Source organism: Calypte anna, chromosome 3 (genome assembly GCF_003957555.1).
Source record: "Calypte anna isolate BGI_N300 chromosome 3, bCalAnn1_v1.p, whole genome shotgun sequence".
Classification (NCBI taxonomy): domain Eukaryota; kingdom Metazoa; phylum Chordata; class Aves; order Apodiformes; family Trochilidae; genus Calypte; species Calypte anna.
In genome coordinates, this window is record NC_044246.1 from 63,326,606 (window position 1) to 63,346,925 (window position 20,320).

A 20,320-nucleotide genomic window follows, 5' to 3' on the forward strand; every position below is an offset into this window, starting at 1 on the left:
ACCGTTCTCCTTTACATGGAATTAGAATTTTACTTGTTGAAACTTACAATGAATGAATGCCTCCTGAAATTCGTACGCAGATCTACATGTACTTATTTTGCAGGAAGGTACAGGTGAAGACAAGACATCAGCACTCAGTGGCACTGGAACTACCTGAGATGCTGGAAGCTCAGGGACAACTGAAGACTCCCACACCTCAAGAGATGTTTGCAGCTCCTGGAGTATCTGACACACTTGAGAGGGTCAAGTGTGTTTGCACTCACTGGGAGCAGCTTCTGAAACTGGCACTTTATACAAGTAAAAAACACTAATTCTAGTAAAAGATTCTCAGGCAGATGTAGTTAAAAAGTAGCTCCAAGTACACCTGCCAACATCCTCGTGCAAACAACAGAACTCACAGAATTTATATTTCTACATTTCCAAATGTTTCTTTTAAGCACAAGAAGGGAAGCTCAACACAAAAGAAAGAGGATTGGGTTATAAAACATTGGTCTCTAGTCGGTAAGCAGATTTGTAATGATCCTATAGAAGGGATGCAAAATAGACTGACCAAGCAGTTATTTATGCCCCTCTTCCCTGAGGAAGCCTGCTGTTTGGTTGATGTGTGTCATTCCTTTACCTGAATCACAGAAGCCCTGTTTTCCAGAAGCACCTGAAAGAATACTATTGCTGATGATCTTTATAAGCTACTTCTCTCCAAAACCTTTGTGTTTAAGCACTTCCTGCAAGCAAAGTGGAAAGGAAAAAGATCTACCCAATATTATATCAACTTAAGCACAGCTTTTTAAGTTACCCACTATTTTCTTCAAAGAGATTGTCAGTTCGAATTTTGCTTTTATTTTCCAGATTTTCTATGGAAAACTTATGAGCCTAGTCATGGAGCCATACTTCATTTCATTTAATTCTGAAATAATTAACTTCAACTGAAATTGAACATTTCAATTCTGAATTGTGGAGTTTGCACATAGTGCCTTAGTGTATTGTAACAAATTAATTTTAAAACTGAATTCCAGTTAGTTTCTTTGGGGACTGAAATTCAGACAACTACATAAATTTTCTAATTGTAGAGATAGCTTTCCTCATCTGCTGATTCAGGGACAGATCTACAGCTTAAAAATGTAAATGAGAGAATTAAATCTTATAAGAAAAATGGAACTGGGTTTGGTTGTTTTTTTTAAATCAACACTGTTGAACTCTCCTCATCTTCTAATCTTATCCAATTTACCAACCCAACCTATTAGTTTACCAGCAATCCTAATGGAAAATCTTCAGAAGCCTGGAGCCTATAAAAACTAAATGAACACACTAATACAAATTACTTCACATTTCAAAACCAATTAATTCATTTTAGTAGTAATAACTTCAAGGAGTTGCTGCCAATAGCTTTGTACATTCTAGTCCTAACACCTTTGAGAAAATTCCCATCTCTTGGACACTGCCCACCTGTCTATGCTTTCCTAGAACCATCCTAGCTCCAGTTAACCAGGCACAACTCCTAATTCTGCTTGTTTCTGTTCCAAATCCTCTAGACATTCTGCCCTCTTAAAGCATAAAGAAGTTGATATGGAATTTATTTTCTTACAGACACATAGTGCAATCACATGCACTTTACCTTTGCTTCTTCAAAAAGCAAAGTGAAAAAACTAGTGAATACTTACCTGCACATATATAACCCTCTTCAAAAGCTGCTAATTTGGAACAACTGGTTGTACTTGCCTATATTTTTGTTGCACAAAAACTTTCCCTTTTTAAATGAGGAGAGCCTTCATTTTAAAAAAATTAAGTATAAAACCGTCCAAACTTTGTATGTGGAATTCCCATCATGTGCATGCAGACTGACAATGCCAGATGAACTTGGCTGCTTTCAAGCCCAAGACATGACATTTCACCAGATCAACTTCAGCTTTGGTTCACATAGACATGCCTCCCTCCCCTCTGGATAATCCACTGACAGAGATGGATTACAAATCTATAGGGTGGGAAAGCAATCACTGATGGGTCAGATATCACACAAGTGTTCCTTTTTCATTGGCAATCCTGCAGCATGCAGCAGACAGCTGAGGGAATACACAGGGCCAGGAGTGCAGGTTGCTATAGTTAGCTGTAAGGGGTTTTAGCCATAAAGGGTTTGGTGCCTTCCAACTGCAGGCTCCCTAGCAGCATGGTGCTGGTGGAGGAGGCAAGGTGAGAGTATGATGACTGCAAGCCCAGTTCCTGTTTTCAGGAATTTTGTCAGTGGTAGTGGCTTCATCCTGCATCCAGAACCTGCTCAAACCCAAAGACATAACCTCACCTTACAGTGAAAAATTTAGTCATTCATAATCACAGAACTGTCAAGGTTGGAAAAGATCTCTAAGACGGTCACCAAGTCTAACCGTCAGCCCAGAAAAAAACCACCATCCCACTAAAGCATGTCCTCAAGTGCCTCATTTACACAGTTTTTAAGTCCACAACCACCCTGGGCAGCCCATCCCAGCACCTGACTAATCTTTCAGTAAAAAAATAATTCCTAATATCTAGTCTTAACATCCCCAGGTGCAACTTTAGGCCATTTCCTCTAATCTTGTTATTGCTATTTACTGGGAAGGCCAACATCCACCACAGTACAACCTCCTTTTAGGTAGCTGTAGGGAGCAATAGTCTCCTTTCAGCCTCCTCCAAACTTAACAATCCCAGTTCCCTCAACCTCTCATTGGAGGACTTCTCTTTATCCTTCACCAGACCAGTTGCCCTTCTCTGAACTCCATCAAGGATGTCCCTTTTGCAGTGAGGGGCCCAGAACTGAACACAGTACTCAAGATGCAGCCTCACCAGTGTCAACTAAAGAACTTCTTACTTCTTACTCCTGCAGGCCACACCACTTCTGATGCAGGCCAGGATGCTGCTGGCTTTCCTGGCCATCTGGGCACACTACTAGCTCATATCCAGCTGGGAGCCAACCAGCACCCCCAGGTCCTTTTCCACAGGGCAGAAAGCCAATAGTGGTTTGCAGAACAAGACGGTGAAAATGAAACATCAACAGCCAAGCACACAGAGCTCACAATCTTAAAGAAAGAACTGAAGTGGCGCTGTGGCTATTTCAGACCCTCAACTTTACCTCCTCTGTGCCTTACATGCCCTCTCACAGAAATCTACCAAGGAAATTGCTTCCAAAAGAAGTGAGGATGAGAGTGACATTTTCTCCTCCACTCTTTCTCAAGAAAACTTTACATCTTCATACACCAGCAAGGACGCTCCTCCCTCCAGATGAGAAATAATTCGCATAGCACCTTCAAAAGCAATGCCCCAAGTTATCTGGTAAAACTCTTATTTATCAGAACAGAAGTATATAGATAAGAATACATTCCTTGATTTTCATTGACATCCTTGCTTACTTAATTTTTGCTGCTGTTTAAAGTTTTCTAAGCTATGTCTGCTGCCTGGTGTTTGCTCAGTGGTGTTTTTGAAATCTGGTAAGATAACAACCAACATGAAGTACTTCCTTGGTTTGCTTTGTTTGTAAAAACACTCGTGGGAAAATGGTACTTTGCTCCAATCATGTTATTACAAGAACTTGTATGAAATAAAATCCTAAAACATTAGTTAGTAAGGACAAGTAACCTTGTAGATTTTATGGAAAGGCACCCAATATTATGGAGCAAATTTGCACTCACTAACCATTTCAATCTAGAAAAAGATCTGCACTTTTTGGACAAGTCATGTTGAGAAAAATGGTCTATGCTGACTTTCTCAAAATAGTGTGTGATAAATTTGGAAAAGGCTCTATTCAAAAGTAAAATATGGAAAAAATAATTTAAGATATGGGGGTTTTAATGTAGCCTTTTTAAATATTTTTGTACTAAAATACAGTCCCAAAATTGATTTACAATTATGAATTCTGACAGTGTATCACATTTTTTGTTTGCTTCATAAGCATTAACATAGTAAGTCCAGGTAAATATAAGCAATTTCTTATATAGGGTGCACTAAATCTGTACACATCTATAGGAAAGAACTGAGTTTAAGCTTATATAAGCTCCCGCTAGTATTCACATTAGAAAGGATTATGTTCTTTCAAATCACTTACCAAAACCAATGAAAAACTTGTGAATACTTGCCTAAGGATCTGCCTATATCCACACACACCATAAGAGTGCTCCTGTTTTCTCATCTGCATGCCCAGACAAGATAATAATTGCATGTTTTACTTCTGTGATACAGCTACTTAGAGACTGTCTGAGTATGTATGTGCCTGTGTGTATATATAATTATCTCCAGAAGACATCTGTAAAGTATTGTCACAGTTTATATTGTAATCAGTATCACATTTAGAAAGTCACCAGTAATTTCATAAGATATTTCAGTAAAGAAACTCTACCTTGAGTGAATTTTCTACCTTAAATTTCCACTAGCTTCAGTTTAAGCATAAGGATCAAAACTCTTCTTCAGTCTGTTTGTCAATTTTGGCTGCTTCAAATTTTCAGCCAAAATATGAGAGGTTCTTCAATAAAGCACATGTACACATCAAAACAAAAGTATGTTGTCACCTGAAATACTGCCTATGTGCATCCAGAACAAGGATAATTCAAATAGTGAGTCACCAACTCCACTTTCTCTGTCACTCTGTTTTATTTTGAAATATGATTGTCATTTGAGTCAATGTTATTTTGTACGGAGTTTTGGGGAAGATAGCTAGAGAGAGGCAGAGAAAGCCCTAGCTGTAATCCCCATGACCCTAAATTGTCAACTGTTGGTATGTTTATTCCCCTGGAACAGACACCCAGTAGTGCTGTGATGAAGAATGCTGCAAAAGATGTTTTTTATAACTATTCAACAATGGATTAAGTACCACTAACTGCTGGCTAAGTGGTTCTTTTGGTTACCTGCTGATTATATATTTCATTTTAAAACAATGTATTGATATAAGCATTTTGTAAGTTGTAGGCAACAAGAACTTTTTTCACCTCTGCAGAAAAGTATCAAGAGTGAGGGGTTTATGAAAAGGTTGAACTCCCTCCTCACTGTTCACTTATATTACCACATTATCAGAAAAGACTTAACATAGATTCTTTTTCTGCACTAATTTCATAGTTTTTCATACTGCCCCCCACCATGGAGGAGAACTGTTTTCTTTTGACTGTGAAAAGAAACATAGTCATTTTGGAATTAATATCCAAACTCATGCAACTTCAGGCTTCAAAATTAGTGACTTCCTAATGACAACCTTGTGTAAATTTCAAGTACTCAGCCTTCTATTTTGAAGACACTGAAAACGTGTTTTTAAAAACTTAAGGATAAACTCGCTAGGGTTAACAGTTTTAGTTCCTTTCTCTCCGGAAAGCTCCAGAGAGAAAGGAACTTCCTCCTTTCTCCACATTCATACTTTTTGGTTTAGTGCATTTTCTTTTTTCTTTTTTTTTTTTAAACAACATATTTCAATAGTTACATCATTTGCATTGTCATAAAATCTGAGTCTGGACACAAGTCAAAGAAACTCTTCCCAATCCAAAAGGAAATAAATTTCTAAAGGATTTTCATGTAAAACTTCCCACCCAGAAAGTGTGAACATTTTTAGAACTAGCTCAAACCTAATACCTCTTACAAAACAGCAAGCTGTTAAAGCTCTGTTCAAATGTCACTTATGCACAGGCAGATGGGGAAACAACTGACTGATGATTTCAGAGTTTTGGTTAGAGTTTTGAAAACTTTCAGTTTCAATCTAGAGCATCACAGGTGTATTTTCCCCAAAACCTAGATACTTAGTAAATGGAGAAACACTCTCTTACTTGCACAGGGTAGGGCTCAAAGCATGACTGAAGTACACTTTGGACTTCTAGAAATAAAATTCTTAATCTCTATTTGTTACCAAATATTCCAGTTTTCTTACTTTGTCCTGTCCATGAAGTAGGCATAGATCAACAGACAGGTTAAGGTTAGGCAGTCCCTTTTAACAAAAGGACAGACTCCCACCACCATGATTCTCTCACTGTTTGGATTTACTTCTCTGTCAGTAGGTGGAGAGAGTAAGTGCTGTGAAAAAAAAAGTAGTGAACAAACACAGCAGCCAGCTTCACTAAGGGCAGCCAGGGCAGATGTGTGTGGGGCTGTTGCACCTTACTTGATAAGGGGAAATGATTTCCTACCCTGGAAGAGATTAATGATGTCTTTAGGGCATGGGACTCCGTTTGTCTGTTTAAATAAATTTAAACTACTTGATGAGAAAGACTTCTGAAGAACTGACATCTAATCCTAAAAACCCCTCTGTTTTTGCCAGATCTTAAAGGTTTTTAGTTACCTTCTTGATAGAGCATTTTCTGCCTTACTCAGAAACTCAATTCACATAAGCTCTTTGGAAAACCTGACAAAGTGCACCATATTTCTCTGAAGGTTTATATTTCTTTCAAACTCTGAAGTTTTGTTTTAGGAAAAATTTGTACTGCAACACACATTCATTACAGGCATACATTAAAGACTCCTCTTAGGATTTCCCTAAAGCTTCTTTGATGTGCAGAGTCTGCAGAATCAGCGAAGGAACCAGCAAGTAAAGCATCTGGCCCGTTTTTCTCAACAGGTCATTGACAAGAATCTGCAGAGCAAGCATTAATTCCCTTTCTCAGTGTGGAACAGAAGCTACAAATATTTAATTTAAATACGTATTTACATGGCTTGAACCCTCCACCTGCAAGCCAAGGGAGAGCAGCTCACCTTGCATTTTGGGCACTTCTGGGCATTCCTCTGCCCGTGTTCGATTTCGTTGGCCCAGTGACGCAACAGCTTGTCTCCCTTCTTGTATTCTTTGCAGTTAACGCCTTCATGCCAGGGAGAGTGGCACTTGAAACACCAGACAAATTGGCAAGAGGGACACTGGATCTGTATAAATGAGAAAACACCACACATTTTGCAAGCTGGGCGCCAACCTAACTGGAAAGCCCATAAAACCACTGTTCTTAAGACAGTAAATACCTAGGAAATGTCTAATCTTTTTTGAAATGTCTGTTTTAAAAGCACAGTAAACTTTGGAAGCTAACTTGCTCTTTTTCCTTTTTAGAAGAAAGAAAATGCAGAACTTACTGCTGAAGCCCGAGTTTAACAAAGCACATGTAGCTTGATTTAATGGTAATAAATGCTTCCCCAATTCACTGTGTGGCTCAAATGTCAAAAAGCAAAACCCAGGAAAGTTTATTCAGTTGCCTCCAATACATGCCTGAGATCACCTAAAAATTAGCAGACAGTTTTTGTTGGTTTGGATCTCGGTCTTCTGGTTATAAACCTTGCTGCCTGGCTACCATCAGGGCATACCTGGTCTTCTGAAATGGCTCAAGAGAACACAGATTGGGTTTATGAACCAAGTATTAGAAAAAGTCCTGGAAAAAAGCAGCCAAGAGCAAGAATTTCAACTACATGCCACAACTACGACCTAGAAGTTAGGCACCTCCTTTTTCCTTGATTGCATACAGGTGAGCAGAGACCATGCCAAACAACCTACTTACCACTGGCTACACCTAACAGTAAAAAAAAAAGCAAGCCAAGCTGCTCAAACTGAGGAAAGATCTATTCTTCCTGTTCCCTGGGTTTTAGATGACTGCATCAAACAGATACTATTGCAATCATGTCTTCCTGCAGAGCCTGGCTATTTTTTTTTTTGAAAAAGACCACAGTCTTGCTATGTTAGCAGAAGTAATAAACAGAGGCACATTGCAGGTGCTTATCTGATGAAAGACAGCCCTCCTACCTGGGTTGTGACTACGAAAAGCAAGAACTAGAAGCCACATTAGACACAGGCAAATCTAGGGTCCTGAGACATCTTCAATTCTGCAGTGCTTGGCAGCAAAATGTCCCAGCCTGAAAGATGAGAAGGCACATCTATCTCTCAAGCAACTGCCAAGCCTCGTCCATCAGCTCCAATTGCAGCCCATGCCTGGCACTGCCCTGGCTTTGTACCAACTGATGGAACTGAGGAATTCAACCAGTCAAAAAAGACTCCTTGGTTCTATCTGTGTTCACCACTCAACCACAGATGTGTCTGTGCTGGCCATGCACGGTGTGTGCCCTGTTCAGGAAACTATATCCTAGGGTCTAGGCACATGTGGAGCCCCCAGAATGTATTTCCCAAGTCCTTGCTCCTAGCAGTTGCTTTGCCTTCTGCTCAAGCACACCAACTGGTGGTGTGCTGCCTTGGCTCCAGTTGGGAGTCCAAAGCAGGTCCTCTGATCTCCCTTAAGTATTTTGCTGGGGGGCAGCCAAAATTACTATTTATATGTGCAATTCCTACATCCGTCACTACCAGCATGCTGATACAAAGTTGATCTGATCTCTGATGTATGACTCAGAAATGAAGCCTTCTGCTACCTTTAATGCTTATTCCCAATTTCTACACACAGACACAGCATTTACTTTTTTGCCTCTAATGTTCCACGTTAAAAACCCCATTAACATAATGTCTCAAGCTGAGCATTTTTATGACCCTAGCTGACCTATTTTTCAGTGCTTGTCTTTACCTCCACCTGTAGAGAGCAAATGGTTTTTTATACAGTAACAGTGTGCAACAGTCATAGCATTTATATGAAATTATGTAGCCCCCATGATGCAATATTTAAGAAATATTTTACCTTAAATGGTGGACTCTATGATGTGTTACTTAATACATCACCTCAGCTTACCTCTTTATGCCAATCAATTCTACAGATCAGCAAGTGCAAGAATGGGAGTTAATGGTCAAAAGAATTAAAAATTCTCACAATGCCTAAAATAGCATTTTCCCCATTTCAGAATCTTTTGCCTGGGCATACGGCTAAAGTTCAAAGAAGAGAAGCAGCGTCAACAATTTGAAAGATTTTTTTCTTATTACAACACATTAGCATTTATGTCAGTAGCCTCTAAGCAGACTCAGACAGATATTGTGTATTCTGTGCATTTATGACCTAGTATTTTCTATAGCTACAAAGAGGCATTTTTGCAAAGGCACACAGTGAGAAACCTCAAACAGAACAAAACTGCACTTAACACAGGCTTCCAGAAAAAAAAAAAACAAAAGAAACAACACCAAAACCATTGCTGAAGACACAGGTAAGCAGCAAAGAAAAACAAAACAGGAAAGAACAACATATCAAACTTGAATGGAGGGAAACACCCCAATAAAGCTGCAAGTTGTGATTTACAAACATTGTAACTTTTTGCATGAGAACACAGTAATGCCCATGGCCAAGATAAAAGTATAAAACAAACAAAAAACCCCCACCATAACTGTTGTCCTTTCTCTGATTTTCTGGCAGGCTGGCTCAGATGCCAAAGTAAAGGAAACACACTATCCTGGATCTCTGCTTCCCAGATGAACTCTAATAACAACAGCTCAATAAGAAAAATTCCTATTCTGAAGAACCTGAAGTATAGGATATTTATTGCTGCTAACCATACTGACACAAGAGCACTGATCTACATTTCCACAATCCCTTTGAAACCAATACACACAAAACAGATTAGATTACCACTAACTATCCTGCCCAGTATTATCTCTGCAACTTTTTTTCTTCTTCCTCCCCACCTCAAGCTTTTAATTTACTTTTTTCAATAATGAATGTCACAGTAATCTACTGCTGGGAAGGCAGATTATAGCAGGAATTGCTTTGTATTGCTCAGTATTCGTTATGCCTCAGCCAAAGATGAAGCTTCCAGGCACAATTAGATGTCCTGCAAACTGAAAGCTTTTATCAGCTGAAGTATTCAGTCATTTGAGATGGATGTTAAAAAATACAAAACTGCACCAAGAGATCTGGAAAGTTCTAAGTTAAAGCTTTTTTCTTAAACAGACATAATTAAAACATTAGCTTTGTGGCTTTGATTTTGGTTTTGTGGTGGGGTTTTTTTTTGTTGTTGGTTTGTCTGTTGGCATTTTTGGTGAACATCTGATAAATTCATTGCAGGCTCCATTGTAGCCTATATGAAATTGCAAGAAATATAGCAGCCACCAAGATACATATTTAACACACAGACACTAGAGGTTTCTGAGTATGTTACTTAGGAAGTACTGAAGCAGAGGATGAGGCTATTAAATATGTGAACTGAGAATAACATTTGTTAGCATGAATGGCCCTGACTAACTGAAGTTAATCTGAACTGGTATAAAGTTTTTACAATTTGAATGGGCCACTTGTCTTATCTGTTGTGTTCAATGCTGTATGAACATATACTAAGCAAGCAAAGAGAAGTATGTTCTTTTAAGTCCTTAGGAACTTTATTTTTCTTAGAATTAGTGGCCGTGAACCAAAACCCTAAACCTATTCAAACTTGGCATCCGTGTGACACCAGTGTGGTTAAGAAACAGGAAAACAGGGCAATTACAGCAGTCTTTCTTTCAGATTCTTGTTCCAGTCTCTCTCTCTGGTTTTCTAAAAGAAAAAAAAAAAGTCAAGCCCAATTTGCTTTATCCATCAGTATTAATGCATGAAATTGTCATAATGAGGACATAGAAATGCCATCTATATATAATTTGAAGTCGCAAATGTATTATGGTTCACCAAAGAAGACAAATTATACCTGGGGAAAAAAAAAAACCCAAACATTAATATAGGGTTTTTTTCAAGTATGTTTTTTTCTCACACAAACATTTTTCCATTTATATTATTACTTCCCTTTCAGTTGATCAGAATTGAGAAGATGGATATAGACACAAACTTCTGGAGGTCAGTTTCCCTCAAAATAGAAAAGATTACACAACTTCTCACACTAACTCTTTTGGTTCTCAGCTTTCTGAAACACTGACCTTGGAGGCTAACATTTTCCATTTTCTTAGCTATGCTCTTTACTGCAAAGTATTCTATCATTTTCCTCACCTCCCAGGAAAAGAGCCTTCAAAATTGGCAGGTAACAGCAACAAAAAACACTGCTCAATGTGAGATGATTACAGCAAAACTGCTGCACATTAAAAATACTGAGAGCCTGAAGCTTCAAGAAGCTTAGTGGGATTTTCTCTGCTTAGCTGAATGCTGGCCATATAACAGGCTGGCTGAATTATTTGTGCAACTGACTGATTACATGAATTACAATTTGTAGCTACAGCGACAGTGTCACTTTATTCCAAAATAAATATGGGCTCCTGCCAAAACAGCTGCCTCCTCGTCACCAACTCATCCTGTCTCTGGTACTATCTGAAAATAAGCAACAACAAAACAAACAAATCTTGTATCCCATCGGAACTGATCTTTGATCCAGCTCCCCATGTGACACCAAAACATCAACACAAGCAAAAGCAAGCTGGCAGGAATTAAACACTGAGAGCAAAGAGGGAGAGCACGGCAAAATCACCATGTCCTCAGCAGTTTGGTCTCAGACCAGGTGGAAATGATGTGCTGAAGATACCTGCTACCCAAGGTTAAAATTTGATCTGAAACGGGGGAACCTGATACAAAATGACACAGATCCACTCTACTATAGCATTTGTGCAAGTACAGATTCCTACTAGTTCTAGAGCACCGAGTTTCAGAAACTCTTTAGTCAAAGCAAAAGACAGTTTACATAACATGTATGTTAGAAAAACAAACAAACAAACAAAAAACCCGCAAGCAAATCCCAAACATTTATGTTTCCAGAGCCTAGCACTTAAGCTCTTACTTTATGCGATCTGTAGCTTGACAGAAGTGAGCAAGAAAACCACATTATGAACCTTACAGGATGAAAAGACAAAAAATAGAGAATCAAGAATTGCTTCTTCATAGCAGGTGGCAGGACAAAGAACTGACATTAGAAAAACAGGTGAAATCCAGGGCTTAGAGGAGAAAAGAAAAAAAAGCACATCAAAAAAGCTCCTCACAGAACACTCCAATACACTTATTCTTGTGAAATTCTTTATCTCTTCCACACACTGGAACTTAACTACCAATTTTTCAATTTCTGCCAATTTCCTTTGCAAATCTGGAATGCCAGCTTGGACTGAAGGTTTATTAGGATCTTTGTCTACAAAGAAGTAATTCATTCCCAATTTAGGTCATAAGAGAAGGGGGGCAGCAGCATTTTTAAAGCTGGATCCATTTATGATACAAATATTTTATATAGGTAATTAAATAGTCCCACTGCTGTACTGTGCTGTCCTGAGTAACACCAATGGGAGAAAAAAGGTTTGGATATCCTTTTCCTCCCTCTCTCAATATACATGTACTAGCTACTCTAGACTTAGCATGAGGTTTCAGTCTCAAAAACTAAAAACATCAGCAGCAACCTGAACTGCTAAGCTTAGATCAACTTATCTGACATAAAACAGATATTAATAACAGGAAATTAATAACTTTGCTTCTGCTTTAAATTTAGCTGTTAAGCTTACTTATAATTTTAAGTCACATATCAAGTCTGAGGAATTCCATTAAGAATTTTTCAAAAGCACCTGTTCAAATGTACTCTTGGTTTTTACAGTGTTTTCCTGTTGTAGTGTACAGAAGAGCCAGGGTACTGGCACTGAGCCCTTGTGTGCAGTGATCCTACCAGCAGACTCGTGCGTAGACTTTGACCACGTGCGGCTCAGTTCTGAGGGCAGCACTTCCTTCCAGTGCTGGTTCAAATTCCTTTGGTGCAACTGCTGTTTATGTTTGCATGTGAACATATGGCTCTCCCAGCCTCCAGTGAGATGTCTCCTATGCTACATGTAGGAGAAAACAAGTCTGTACATCCCAAGACCTTAAAATTAAAGGCACGGACAAGTTACCATACAAACGCTCACTTGAGAATTTCACAAAACCGAGATAATAATGTTCCACAGATAGGTGTGTGTGTGGCATTACTCACATACAATATCTTATACATAGTCTTCCTTTTAAATTTTACCCTTGATGGAAAAGCCTTCCTTGTGCTAAGCTTCAAACAAGTCACTAGAACTGTGCCAGAAAATAATGAGTTTCAGGAGCAGGTTGAAGCCCAGGACTATGATTGTCTGTGCTGTTTGCTAGCGATTTGCTAATCATATTTCTGACTAGCATCAACTAGACATTCTTCCAAACACCTGGCCATAGCTCAAAGGACACATTTTGACAGTCTGTTCCTAGGAGGAGATGCAAACTGCAGATCAGAGCTGCACGTAATGCATCACCACAGGACAAGGGAACTGCTGCTGGGTTGCGTTATTTCATGCATCACGCAGCCTCCCATGATTACGATTCGGTGGGAAGAGGTGAGAACATTTTAACTATAGCATTTTCACTCGTAAGAGAAGTGGGCAGAATGACCCATTCTGTGCTTTGAGGAACATTTTCAGAATTGGCATTCCATGATACAACAGCTTCACGCCCTGCAACCCACATCACTGAGGTCAGGAACAGCCTCTGGTGCTTCAAGAGAAGTTGCTGAAGAAGCATTACAACACCTAACGTATCCTGGACTGCATATCCTGTCTACACCTGAGGGAATGCTATACGGATGGGTGAAGGAGAATGGTTGTGGGCAGAAAGAATTTACCTGTAGTTTTTAGTTTCTCCAGTTCCATGCAAAATGCCAACAATCTGAAAATGTTGGGTTCAAAAGACATTGTGTCATGTAATTCGTGCACTGCACAGATACATGTAAGAATCATAACTCAAGGGATAGCTTTACCAAGGTTTCAACTCCACTGAACCTTCTACCTTTTAATCTCCATACCAGGCTGAATCTCATACTGTGTAATTAGGGCTATCTAAACAGTCATCTAAACTCCTACTGAGGAGAACTGGTTTGTCCAGGAAAAGCCAGCTCAATCATGAAATTAACTACAACAAATCTAATAACCGGATGGAAAAATAGCACAGAGCATGATGCTGCAGACTGAACCTTTGTTTTCTGGAATGAAGATGGACCTTCAGGAGCAAGAAGTTTCATTTATCTGTCATCTCTTGCTTTTTATCATTGAATGAAATCACAACAAAAGCTAGTCTTCTTCTAAAAGGAAAAAAAACCCAAACTTCTACAACATTCCTGTTTCTCGAGTTTCCTGTATTGTGACTGCTGAGACCACAGTAATGTCAAACCTCTGGTAAGGGACTGAAGAAATCAAAATCAAGCAGCAGAACAGACAAAACCCCTAGTTCTAAGGAAGGAGTAAGCCAATAACCCAGTACTGTAAATGCCCAGAATTCATTTGCTTTAAGCTTCAAGGAAAACTTATCTTTGCTGGAGTTGTGTATCTAAAATAATCAGTGACAGTGATAAGTTTCTTTTCCCAGTCTTCTGATTATGACTATTATTTGCATGTTAGAGACAAAACACTTTAAACTGTGAGTCAGGACAAAATTATGCCACCTGCCAAAGAAATAAGGACTGAAGTTCAACTGTTTGAACTAACAGAAATCAAATAATCACTAATGTACTACAAATTCATATTCCTCCTAACAACTTGCATATATCTTAGTGATGCAAGCAAGCTCATTTATTAAGCACACCAAATGCTGTCCAACTTCTGTGTCACTGTCTAACCCGTGGCTCTGGCAAGCATGCTCACTTTGTATTTGTTCTCCAATTTGGCAGGGGTAGGAATGTGGCCTCTCCTCTGGAAGGTTGTAAAGTGCTTGCACTGAGGGCATGGCTTGGTGCTGGAGTCAATGCGGCTGAGTTCCAAGAAATATTTATACTTGATGATGTCGTCATGGGGCAGGTTACAGAGGACAGTTGTTTCATCCAGGTGTTCGCTGCACTCGGTTATCGGGCATTTTATATCCACTTGTCCCAGCTGCACCTGCGTGTGAATAAAACCCAGAAGAACCGTATCACCTTTTGCTTGAAAAAGGAAAGCAAGCATTTACGATTTTTGTGAGGAAATCTAATTTTGAGTACTGTAACAATAATCCACAGACTATGAAGCATATCACCTTAAAATTGTTTTGACTTAGTCTAAGCACACTGCGTTTTTTAAAGAGAGTATTTTCAAATCTAAACAGAAAAGCTAATTACCTTTATGACAACTGCAGTTCTTAAATGTATAGTCTCAGTGTAAGTACCATGCCCATGTACTCTGTAAGTAGGAAGGCAAGTCCTAACTAGCAGCACCCATCCAGCGTTCTGTGCTTTGTGGGCAATGGTCAGCAGTCCACTATCACAGTTCATGCTGGCTGTGAGAAACCAGGCAGTGGAAACTTTCTTATACTGTTGCACTGCAGAATTTTCTGGGAATCACAGCACAGAGAAATTAAAAGTAATTTAGAATCACAGTCTAGCAGCTCTGACTCAGCACTAGCTGTGAGCTGGTTCCTGATCAGCAAACTCAGTGCCTCTGCAGCTTGCATCCAAACAGCTCTTTATATGCCACATGGCATACCCAGAAAACGTCAAGTGAGCCTGGCACTGAAAAAACTAATAAATTTTCCCAGAACTCAGGAGTTGGGTTTTAAAAAAAAAACAAAACAAAAAAGCCCAAACAAAAACCACCAACAAAACACACAAACCACCACAAACACCTTAAAGAACAAGCACCTAAGAAAACAATGAAAACAAAAGCATGCACAGAAGCAAGCCCAAGCCTAGCAGGTCTGAAACTACTGTTGATCTAATGAGCCCTAATGGTCCCAAGCTGATCCATGTGGTCAGATATTCACAATACATTTCCAGAGATCCTGATTCTGAGAACAGCACTGGACCCAACTCCACACCCTTCATGCCTGGCAGACTTTAATAGCTTCAATTCCATTCCAAAACAGCAGATCCTACTTGGTCTGGGAGCAGCAGAGTTGCACTGCCTTGGCAGTGAGCCTGAGTTTATAAACCCTGCTGGATCTCAAGAGTCTGCACAGACCCAGCTTGAGCATGTTTGTGTCTACCTCAAGTAATCTTGAATGAATGAGTGTTGACTGCATAAGTGGAGCTGACGATTAGTCCAATCCTTCCTTAGTATCTCCACACTGAGGAAAAAGGGTTTAATGGTGTAACCAGCATCTCTTTGTGGCTTCAAGGCTGGCAAGTTTGATTTCTCTAGACTGTTTTCTTTAACCTGCTCCACTACAGGAATCTGACAAACAACACACTAAATATTATAGGAACACCTCAGATTTGGTTGCAGATCTCACTGATGCAGTGTTACCAAAAGACCCACCAGTGCTTCCATTAATGCAGTATTTAAACTAAGAAAAAAGGGGGAAAAAGAAAAAAAAACAAAACCCAACACAACCCTGTCATTGATGTCTCAGCATACGGGCTCTAATTTACTGACTAATTGTCAGACTGACTAATATAGTCAGAAGCAGGCAGATCTGCCTGCTGTACAGAGAAGAAGCAGCTTCCCTAGAAAAACACCCCTTCTTAACAAAGATCTTAAACAAAGTTAATTTCCAGCTCCAAAAGGCAAGTATAACTCCGTCATATGCAAACCATGCTAGCTCAAGCAGTTTGGATTTTACATGGACCACTGTAAGTACAGAAGGGGTATGTACTCAAAGGTATTGAAAAAATTTAAATAAGCCCCAAACCCCACAAAATACATTCTGGAAAATTTCCACATTTTATATCTATAGGACACTAATTCATCTGTAGCAGCACATAAAAATTGAACTCAAGCACATAACATCACTAGAGACACTTTTCTCAGATCACCCAGTACATCATGGAGCTCTCCTTAAAAAGCAGATGACAATCAATCCAACACTAGACAACTCAAACATGCTTAACAAGGAAAACAATTTGTCACAAAAATATAAAAATCTATTGCACTACTAAAACGATTAATATCAGCTTTTATTTAGAGAAGCATAGGTACAACAATTTAAAACAAAATACCCAAATTAATATTATTAACTACTTCAGGGCTTTGAGGATGGTTGGTTTTTTAATCATTAGGGTAAGACTAAGAGAGGCAAGCCCTCTTGCTAAGAATAATCTAAGATACAATAGAGTATGTTTCACAGTGAGGAGCACACTGCATCTGGCAACTAAACTACTACTTAAGAAGCACTGCTTATATTAAATGCTCGTTAGAACAAACCTGCATCAATAAAACAAAGGAATGCAAAGCTGAAAACTTTCTATATTTCAAGCCCACACAGAATATGATTAATATATGTGGTAAGACTAGGTGTGGTTTCATTGCTTATTTTGAAAAATATGTTTTACACCCACAGAACTACATAATTTGTATCCTCTAATAGTTTCAGCCTTTCAAGTTTGGCAAAGATTGATTCTTTTCCTGTGTTTTCAATGGGACAGAGTGAACAGAGCTGGTTTGCTTATTAGCAGTGATTTCAATGGGGCCTTGTCTCACCAAAACAGTCCATCTTTGTTTGTGCACTAGCATCAGCAATTGATGCAAGTACAGCTTTAGAGGTAGCCAGTTAGGCTACCTGCTGCTGCAGACCCAGAAGGAGCTTTGGAATAGGAAAGAAAAAGGGAAAAAAAATCTCGTGTAACATGGGTAGAAATAACTAGTTTTATTATTTTCCTTTATATTCTAAAGACAATTTTTAAGAGTCTCATCCTTTAATATCAGCTATCACAACATCAAACAATCAGGTTTTAAGAAGTCTTTGAATTTCAAAATACCACTGTGTATTAAGAACTCGAGGTACACACAACAGCACAATGTACTTTCACAGCATGAGGAACGACTCAGATATGTCAAAAAGCAGCTGAGCTGCAGTACAGTGTTAAATGTCAGACAGCACCCAATTCTTGCACTCAGCTGCTGCAAGGGTACCACTTCTGTAAAGCACCTTAGGAGGGGCTAGCTCTGCTTAGAGTTCATAAGGAGAAAGATGCTCTGGTGACTTTCATCCTACAGAAAGGTAACACGAGAGCAGCATATGCCCTTCCCTCAAATCCCGACATTTTACTTGAAAAGATTTTTTTTGGAGAGTGTGTGGAGGGGGCAGATGGGACCCAGACTCTGCACTGATCCACTTAATGACCCAAAATGCAGTGATACCAGCAACAAAAAATAGAAACAGATGGTATGCTGCTTTAAGCCAGAATTTCTACTCCCTGAGCTTTCTTTTCAAGGAAATCTTTGTTAGCTACACACAAAGAAAAGTTCCAACTAGACTGGAAGCACCAATTTACACCTGTCATTAGCCTGGCTGGATGCAACATAACCTGTCAAGGCTGTACCTAGGTGGCTGTATTACAGCTATATTCCTTATATGAGAGGTCATTCTACCTTAAGGTAGACGCATAAAAATTCTCATTTTCTAATTTAAACTTTATTCTTTGATTAGAGATGCATATGTTAAGTAAACCAGTAAATTATTCTTACTTCTCACCTATTAATTCTGAAAGGAAAGTGAACAGGACCATGTCTTAGCTGTACTTCTGCAGAGAAATTAAATTTCTACCTGTGAAATCTGAATTTGTTTTCTTTAAATAAAAACTTTAAAATGTGCTAAATACTTGAGGGCTTCACCATAACTCAGGACCCCACAGTGACAGGTGCTAAACCAAATGAAATCCAAGTAGACATGAAACAAAAAGGTGCAAACCAAAGACTGAGCAAACTTTTAATATGGATTTTGCATCTGCCTTTAAGGTAGTAGTTCTGTGACTGCATATGTGGTTTGAAAACTAACTTCAGCAGCCCAGATCTCCTGCATCTGATTTGTGTAAGCAATGTCCTGGAATTCTCCATCCAAGTCCTTTTACCAAAAGCAAATTCTGTGAAACAAATCCTCTTTTTCAGTCCATCCATACTCCCTCCTTACTTTCAAATGTGACAAATCCTCAGTGCTGCAAGATAAGCATGAGTGAACTGTTAGAACTCACAGTAATTAAATTAGAGGCTACTCAAGCTATTTCTTCACCAAATAGGAAAACAAACTGGGCTTCTTATGTGCCACTGTCTCCACTGGACACTGTCACACAGGTTCTTGCCCAATATTCAATACTCCACAGGCTACATCTCACTTTTATTTCCCCTTATTATTTTTTCAATGCAGCAGACTTGCAAAAATTTACTTTCTGAATGCCTTTCTCATTAAGTCACCACAGCATCTGCTCTGCCAATCACCACCTGTAACCTCACTCTAATTGAGAGCCAACACTTGCTTCCTCTGGAGGGAAGGACTTCACTTGTCTTAGCAGGGTGTATGCTGCTGACCTCAAAATAATTGAGAAAGAGTTCAAAATCGTGATGATCTCCTGTGCTCTGCCATTTTAATTAGCTAAAATAAAACAACAAAAAAAAGCTGTATTTTCTGCTATGTCAGGCAATACCTGAGTGACCACCAAAACAACTAGAATGTCCAGTCTTTCTTCATAGTCAACGGAAAATGAGGAAGGTTATTGAAGGCAGTAAATGTCAACAGCATCTTTAAGATGTCTAGGAGAAAAAAAGCAAAACAAACCTCCCACTTTTCCCCATTTCAAGGACTAAAAACAGCCCAAGAAACTTAACTTTTCCCAGCACAGACATCCATTTAAAAGTTGTACTTAAAATGGCCATTTTTTATTAATAAGAGTACAGAAACTTCCACTAAAAAATAAAAATAAAAATCAGATTGCTATTGTTTCACAGGCTCACATAAACCAACCCTGGAAGGGTCCATCAGGAACATCCTCCTTCACATATCTTGAGGACCAGTACCATATATCTGGATGAAACCACAACAATGGTGCAGCTGTTTCTGCTCTGAGTTCCATGAAGAGAAAGCTGCTTGAGCCCAAACATCGCAAGCATAAGCAGACACCATCTCTTCTACTCACATTGAGATTTGCATTAACTATCATACTGTCAATACTAAAGAAAAGGCACCACAAGTAGTAAAGTCTCAGGGCCTTTGAAGAACATGTCAGTATCTCATCCTTCAGGAGGAAAGGCACTCAAAGGCAAGAAGCTGGGAGGAAATCACAAGGTACCTAACTGCAATCCAACCACCACCAGTACAAAGGTTTGACCTTTCTGCACCCAAAGCACATCTTCGGAAAGCTTAACAATGCATGTTTAAATGCTGCATCAATATAAATTCTCAAGCCTCATCTAGTTTCCACCACCTCTGAGGACAGCTTAAGGGACTGCACTTAATTCAAGCCCACATCCCCCGGGGCACTGTGGGATGGTACAGCCATGCATCAGTAAGGGCCAGAGCCAGCACCAGCTCCACGGGCACTGACCAGAGCAGCTTCAGTCCCAGAAACCAAGTAAAACTTCAACTGGCAAAACTAGCTTCCACATCCTCAGGCAAAACCCCACACTGTGATGTGTTTCCCACTCTAACTCTTCTTTCTCATTCACAGTCACATATAAGATTTACCTAAGGAGCTGTGAGGATAAACTAACAAGACGTTCTTCTGAGTACATCTAGCCTCAACCAAAACCTTTTTCTTAAAGGTCTTTTCATTTGCTTTGTCATTTGCCAACACACTGGCACGAAACCAAGCTCCTTTTTCTCTTTCCACAAAACAAGGCACTCTGTTCATG

At 39.3% G+C, this 20,320-nt stretch overlaps 1 protein-coding gene across 1 annotated transcript in view; it reads right to left on the reverse strand.

The window, feature by feature from the left end:
• The window catches only part of RNF217 (ring finger protein 217), a 55,945-nt gene that overhangs the window by 10,788 nt on the left and 24,837 nt on the right, over positions 1-20,320 (reverse strand). The window contains exons 2-3 of the mRNA XM_030447550.1: positions 14,432-14,665; positions 6,685-6,849 (exon numbers count right to left, since the gene is read on the reverse strand). Coding sequence (XP_030303410.1) covers positions 6,685-6,849; positions 14,432-14,665 — 399 coding nt within the window. The remainder of the gene's footprint in view (positions 1-6,684; positions 6,850-14,431; positions 14,666-20,320) is intronic.